Source organism: Haliaeetus leucocephalus, unplaced genomic scaffold (genome assembly GCF_000737465.1).
Source record: "Haliaeetus leucocephalus isolate CR32 unplaced genomic scaffold, Haliaeetus_leucocephalus-4.0 Scaffold152, whole genome shotgun sequence".
In the NCBI taxonomy this organism is placed as follows: domain Eukaryota; kingdom Metazoa; phylum Chordata; class Aves; order Accipitriformes; family Accipitridae; genus Haliaeetus; species Haliaeetus leucocephalus.
Window position 1 is genome coordinate 469,263 of NW_010972588.1, and position 7,516 is coordinate 476,778.

Below are 7,516 nucleotides of genomic sequence, written 5' to 3' on the forward strand. Positions count from 1 at the left end.
GGCACCGGCGCGGCTCGGCTTCGCCGGGGGCAGAGCGATGCGTCGGCTGCCCGGGGACACGCAGAGACCCCGCCACTGACAGCGGCCGCTCCCTGCGCTCCACATCACGTCTGTCTGCGGCGGCGGCGGCGGCAGCAGCGAGGAGAAGGACCGGGGCATTAACTATCTCGACTTGGAGACTTTGCTTTATTTTTGGTTCTTGTCCTTTCCCGTGGAACCAGTAGTCTCTCTCGAGCTGATCCTCCTTTAAAAAAAAAAAAAAGAGCGAGAGAGAGGAGGGGGGGGAAGAGCAGCTGGAGTTTCTCCTCAGCTCGTTTTGACTTTTGTGGACGTGGATCATCTGGACTGGGAAGGGAAGCCGCGCTGCGCTGCTCTCCCCTTTCCCACCCCCTCGCCCCTCCAGCAGCCTGGGCTGCCGGCTCTCCCCCGAGCAGGACGGGAACTTTTATTTGCAGCTCGCAGCCCGTGGCGAATGGTGGGAATCTCCGGTCCTTTGCAGTGTGAGTACGGGGCGCGGGCAGGGCAGGGCGCGCTGGGGCGGGGGGAGCCCGAGCCCCTTTTTTCTTCCCCTTTCTCCTTCCCCGTAGAGCTCTCCTGGCTCGGAGGGGCTCCCGTGGCTGTAACTAACCCAGGCGGACCGGGGCTGCCGCTGTGCCCGGGCGAGGTTAGCACTGCATGCAGCTCTTGCACCCGCTGTCCCCGGCTCGCAAACTCGCACCCCGGGTATTTCTCAAGAGCCCAGAAACCAAACGACCCGGTTTTGCAGAAAATAGCCCTCCCAAGCACACGGTCTTCCATAGCGTTGCGTTTCTGTCTCGATTTAGGACTTGGCTTTTTTTTTTTTTTTTCCCTCCTTCTTCTTTCCTGCCTCCCCTCTTTCCAGATCACAGCTAGCCAATGTGAGTCGGAGTGTCTGAAATATTTCTGGTGGGATTTTGGTTTGGGCTGTTTCGTTACGATCATCGGATTATGTAGCACTGGCAACATCACTTCAGGCTGTTTTGCAAGAAATATTTCGGGCGGTGCACGTCGTCTTTAGCTGCACCGCGATCTTGCGAGTACCTCGTTTCCTAAAACGATAGGGCAACGTTAGGGATTGCATTTCCAAAACTGCAGCACAATGTACTTGTGTCAGCTCGTCTAGCTGAGCCGAACGGTTTGATTCCCTAAATTCGTAACAGAGCATCGAGAAGGGGGATCGGAAGGATGAAGACCACACTCCCAGCCATTTAGACGAGCCTTTGACTTTGGGCGAGTTCGAGTCCTTTTGTTAGCGCCAAAGTTGCAAGATTGGGCTAGAATTGAGTTTAGGGTAGGGAAGGACTCGCTACCCTAGCGGGGGCACCCGCCACTCCGTTACACGGTAATTGATAGAGAAATTTCTGTGTTGTTCCTGGACTCTGCTCTCCTAAAGGGTAGAGAGAAACTGAAAGTAACTCCTCGGTCGCAGCGCCCAAATCCCTCTCGCTCCAGCCAGGAGCTAAACCGTTACCTCCTTCAGTTCACTGAGCAGTTCAAAAGAGGGAGGGCGAGCGAAGGTGAGCGGCGCCGAGGCAGCCTCCCCCGCCTGCCCCCCCAGGTTGCAGCCGGCGCGGCGGGACCGCCCTGCCCGGCCGCAGCCGGCAGCTCCCCGCCACCGCCGCGGCGGGGAACGGCCGCCTCGCAGCCGCTCGGGCTTCTCTGGGAGAGCAGCCCCCGATCTCCAGATCCGCAGCAGGCTCTGCCAGCCCCCCCCCTCCTGCCGCTGCCTTGCCCCGAGGCACGGCACGGCAAGGACCCGTCTCCCGCAAGCCTCCCGGTCGGGCCGCCCTGGAGCCGGCAGCTCCTGCCCGCAGAGCGCTCCGCCGCGGACTGCGCCCCGCTGAGCCCGCGATAGCCCGTCTTCCCTGAAGAGCTGCTCAAGTTTCCCGTTGCCAAGCGCGGCAGGGCTGGCAGCGGCTGCCCCCGCTCCGGCGCTCCGTCTCCGAGGCGCGCTCGCACGGCGCGGTGCGCAGCGCTGCGCGCTCGCCTCCGCGGGCGAAGCGGGGCGCCGGTGGCGGGCATGGCATAGCGGGGGCTGGGCGGAGAGCGGTAGGTGCCTCTTGAAAGCAGTCTGCGGGAGCTGCCGTGCTGTCCGTGGGGACGCGGCGAGTGCCGAGCGTTTGGCTGTAGGCTTAGATAGCCCTGACTAACCCAGAGGATGGGTTCCGAGTCGTGGTATGCACAGCCAAGCCTTTGCTCCGGCGAACATTCGTGTGCTTAATGTAACGCTGACCCCTTTAACTTTTAACATCGCTTCCCCTAATTAATCTGTTCAGGCCCCAGACTTAAATGGCTGTCCACAGATGCTGCAAATTGATTTATCCCCTGATGGTGGTCCGAGTTGCTGACCAAAGCAGGATTCCCCCCCCCCCCCCCCCCGTTTTTGGTCTACTAATCTGTTTTGACTTATTTCCTACTTACAGTGATGCTTGCATGCTTTTTGAAGGACTTGGAAAATACTTTCTTTTGACATGTAGCTAGAAACATAATTATTGTATTTGTAAACACAGTATGTTAGGGCTAAGGGTGAATATAATTTATTTAATTATACCCTTGTAGCCTTACATTTCCTTCTCTATTTCTGCATCCTGACAGATGCAATGGAAAGTTTAAATAAGCAACTTTGTTAAGTGTAGTTTGAGGCAAGGCGTGGAAGACATTTTTAGATTTTAATTCTATTGTCCAGGTTTTCTGTTCTGCTTTTCTTTTAACGGTTTAGTGAATCTGGATAGCCGAGAGAATTGAAACTGGTTTCTAATGGTTGTTAAAGCTGATGCTTGACCTTTCCACGGGAAGTCTGAAAACCCCATTCAGTTTATTCTGGGCTGATTTCCTTAGGAAATCCAATATGATCAGGGAATTTCCTTCAGCTCGGCTGAATGTTAAAAAAGTTAGTCTGTCTTGTTTGTACGTTCTGGTTTTAGCACTAGGTGTTTCTGCGGCTCCCCATCAATAGAAGAAGTGCTAGGAAAAAAGATCTGAATATGGCTTATTCATAACTGTACAGTCTATGAAAACATGAAGTTGGCAATGGCTTTGTTAGGTGTGAGATGCGCTGCAGACTTGCTGTGAAGGTTTGTAATTAGGAAGTTACACTTCATTTGGTAATTGATAACTTTTCTAAGGTCAGTTTTCTCATCTCTGAACCTTCAACGTAATTGCTACTACTTTCAGTTCATGAGTCATTTTTCTTTGCTGTCATGGGCAGCGCAACCACGCATCAGCGCAAGAAAGCTCCAAACCCCATCAAAAACCCAACCCACCCTTAAATCCGTTCATGCCTCTGGCACGCTGAAGCCAGGCGAGGCTCTCGTACAGGAGATGATGGCAGGACTTCTTCCTTCGGCCCTGCGTTTGCAGGAGGGTGAGCGCCTGGGTTCCCGAGCCCTGAGCATGCTGTAGGAGACAAGAACCATTCTGTTTGTAATGGAATGCAGACAGCAGCGTTAGGTCACTGCTTCCTGGCAACTGCTGCACAAGTTGTTTTTCTTCAAAGGCTTTGAGCTTTTAAATAGTTTCCAAAATCTTTTTAAGTAAAACATTGCCTTCTACCATTTTTGACCACCTTAACGTTAACTCGTTTCGTGCCTAAATAATGGACCAGTAAAACATCACACGGTGTCTCTCATCTGTATATGCTTAACACTATGTATGCCTGCGCGCACATGGAGTTTTATACTGGAAGTATTGTTTATAGAATAAAGGGGAGAAAAATAGCTCCACCTGGAGTGCTGGTCAGTGGCTAGTCAGTTCAGGACATTCTTCCCTGTCAAATCCTGTTTCTCACGTCTCTGAAATGAACTTCAGACGACAGGCGTTGAATGCGAAGCTCGCTTCACTGAGGTACTGTGCAGACTGCAAACTCCTCGTTGCCAGACACTTTGGGTGAAATAGGCATCTGCAGTATTTGCATTGGGGGTGATGGGAGAAAGGGCTTGCAATTGTCATTTTCATCATTCAAATCCACTTGCCACAGTTCATTACTGTTAAATCTTTAGCTAATTGAATAAGGATATTAGTATGTTGGCTATTGCAGGAGCTTCAGATTTTTTTTTTTGGAGGGGGGAAGATCTTGTTCTTGTTTTCTTTGTAGAAACTTAAGTTGTCATGCAGAGATCAAAAAGCCTTATCAGCTGAAATAAAATGTGAATTTGGTGTTGTGAAGGGGTTATTTCTCATGGCTTGGCTAAAGAAATGTAAAAAGAAAATTATTTAGTCTGAATACTTTAAAAAAACTTTGATCCATGTAGTTAGCAGCAGCCTGCTCTTTTTCATACAGCCTTTAGTAGCAACCTATAATATTTATAAAAGTTTGAACTGACACTGAATTTAGCGTAAGTAGTGAGAGTGTAAATTCTTAAAACATTGGCTGACAGATTACATTTTCACATTCTTTCATGTGAAAGATCTAAAGGAGTTGGTTTAAAACCTGAACTTTTAAAGGGTCTCAGTTTTCCACATAGATGTTCCTTTTCAAAGAACTGCTTTAAAATCGGGAGTTATGCTGTTCTTATTTACTATAAACTTGATTAGTTTAATATATGGTAGCATAAATATGTCAGGAAGTGGCATACTGTGTGGGTTTGTGGATAAAGAAAAATGATCAGCAGATGTAAAATCAAAAGTAAAAAAATCCTGCCCTTTAAAAGGCTTTTTTTCCCCCCAAAAATATTTTCATCTGAAAGACAATGACTTCCATCTTCATTTTTTTTCTTTTCTGCCATCGATATCAAAGTTTCCAAATAACGTTTAGAGAACAGTGGACATTTTATTAAAGTAAACATTAGTTCAGTATAATGGAGGTAATTGTAAGTGATAAGAGCAGAGCAGGTTATCTGTGTGTTGTTTAAACAGAAGGAGCTATTTTGCACCATTTCCAGTAGCCATCTGTAGAGGAGAAGGGTTTGCACCTGTCTGTCCACACTAATTATAGATTAGGTCCAAAGAAATGAAATTCGAGTAGGCTTTCTCTTAATGAAAACCATAGTGATTTTATTGTAAAAGTGTTTTGTGTACAGACGGTGATGGTTGGGCTGTAGTAAAATAAATTGCTGTATGGCTGTCATGTACTTGTAGCTGTAAAGCAGGATACTACTGCATTAACAAAGGTGCTGAATAAAAAATGCGGTGCTCCATTTAAGTCCTAGGCTTCAGTGGTGGCTTTAGCTAGGTTTAGTCAAAAAGGTTCACTGTAAGCACAGTCTTCCAGGGGTATGTTTCAAGGTAGACTTCTCAGTTACCATCACTTTCATGTCAATGTACTGGCATATAGGTGGTCCTTTGGCTGAAATATGAGGTAGAAATGGTTTCATGTTAAACATGTACACACATACATGTGGAGTGTGTCAGAAATACTTTCCTCTGGTTTAACATTGTATTAGTAAAATAATGTGGAAAGAGTGAGAAATGCATTCTGCAGTAAAAGGTCACATGAATTTCTACCACATCTGTTTATAGTAATTACGAACATAATTAACATAAGAATTACAAGTGAAGTAATGACAAGCTGAGCTATGAGATATTATGCCATAATGGTCATATGTTGGAATTCTCACATTATAGCACACTAGAATTCACATATTCAATACAAGAAAGAAAATGTTAGATTTTAATCTATTTTAATGCTTCAGAACTTATCTGCCTGGGGCAGATGGACTTTACGCTTTATAGGAAGGTAACCCATTATTAAGAGAGAGTCAGTTGAAATTAAGATTTCTAGCCTGCAGCTTGGACTTTGAGACAGCTGTGCTTATGGAACGCCACTTCTGTTACACATTTGTAGTCTGATTGTATTTATTTTATTAGCACACATTGCTTTATTTTTAAATGTGAGTGTTTTAGCAGCAAACTGTTTACATTAGAAAGGATCCTGGATTGGTTTTTCTTTAGAGACTTGTGATTTGAGTAGTAAAACTGCCTGTCGGAATGGCCAACATAGATATAAGACGCACATGGTGGCCCTGCAAGATGAGAATCTGATGGATCCTAAATTAGTTCATGGCATGATATATATGTATTTCAAGGAAAAAATCCCTAACAAAAATCCCTAAAAAGAGCAATGTCTTCGAAAGAACATATGCAGAGAGGAAGCTCTGTGGTACCTTGCAGGTTGAATTAATTAAAGTCACTTTTCTTTAGAAATGCATAGAACATACCGTTAAGTTTAGGGGCTAAGGTTTCAAATGAGTTGACTAACTTTTGTAATATGACCTGTCTGATTACCTCTAAATACGGTTGTCACACAACTGACAACTGGAGGAAGTTGAGGGAGAAGTGGCCCTTCTTCAGGGTAAAAATACTGGCTGAGGAATGCACAGTAAATTTGAGATGTGAAAATCAGTTTGCCTTTAATGAAAAATCAATGTCCTGTTTTTGTGATGGGAAAATTTGCCAAATTGCTGTTTTTCTAAGGCTAAACATATAGAGTGGTTTATGAAAAATAAAAAAAAATTACCGTGTGCTACGTCTCAGTGATACCAAGAGGTTTTCACATTATTGGATTAGTGGAGGATTTGTGACAGACCCCTTTTTATCTGACATTCATTGCAGTGACATGATTTTCACACACACGCCCTTCCCCCACCTAGGTTCTGGTTTTCACTTTGTATTATGTGTCAAATTCCCTTTATTTCTTTTCTTGTGGAAAAAACCTGCTATCTTGGACGAGTGCTTTTTGGAGGGAGTTCTGCACTGAACAATGCCTGTCTCGCTCCAGCGTGCTGTCATTGTCCTCCTCCCAGCCTTCACGGTGCTCCTCCGCAGACGTGTAATGGAAGCGCGTTTCCTTAACAAATAAGCGTTGATTCCTAGGGAGAAACATTTTTTAAAACTTTAAAACCTGAGCGCGCGGAGTTCGCTAGGCAGCCCGGTGCCGGTGCAGCCGTTCTGCTGGCTGGCCGTGCTTGTGGCAGGCAGGCACGCCGGGCTGCTTTGCTGCCTCCCCTCCCCGCAGCTCATGATCACCCAGTCCTCTTCGATGACTCCCGTCAAAATAAACCCTCTGTTTCCTCAAAACCTGAACCGTTAAGTGTAGGGACCTACTCGGGTTTACATCGGAGCCTACATCGGCTCCGAACGATGCCGCCGCTCGCAGCAGCGGGCTCTTCTGCCACGGGCAAGGCCGCGAGGGTCGGGCCGGGCCGGGCCTTGGCCGAACCGGGAGCGGGCACGTCCCGCCACCGCGGTGGGCCAGGAGCCGTCGTGCTCCGTGCGGGACGTAGGTGCGCGCCGCGGGAATGGAGGGGAGCTCAGGTGAGGGAGCGCAGGGGAGCCAGCGCTGCGCTTCGCTGCCCTGCCTTGGGTGTCTGGCAGGGTCCTGGTCCCGGGGAGGTTTCGGGGCAGCTTCCAGGGACAGAGCCGGCCCGGACGCGGGCCTGGGGTCGGGCGGGCGGGAGGCAGACCGGGGCGCCCGGGGAGCCGCCGCCCTCTCACCCGCTGGGCGGCGCGGAGGTGGCGCCTCTCCTCACGCCGGGCGCGGCCTCCCCCGGGACCCCGG

The 7,516-nt window shown here is 48.4% G+C and overlaps 1 protein-coding gene across 2 annotated transcripts in view; it reads left to right on the forward strand.

Annotated features, from left to right (window-relative positions):
* Positions 1 to 14: 14 nt before the first annotated feature.
* Positions 15 to 7,516, forward strand: part of RUNX1T1 (runt-related transcription factor 1; translocated to, 1 (cyclin D-related)) — a 114,374-nt gene continuing 106,872 nt past the window's right edge. For both annotated transcript variants that reach the window (XM_010561993.1, XM_010561995.1), the window contains exon 1: positions 15 to 500. Coding sequence is in view for 1 of the 2 variants with exons in the window: in XM_010561995.1 (XP_010560297.1) it covers positions 473 to 500 (28 nt within the window). In the remaining variant the exon portion in view is untranslated. The remainder of the gene's footprint in view (positions 501 to 7,516) is intronic.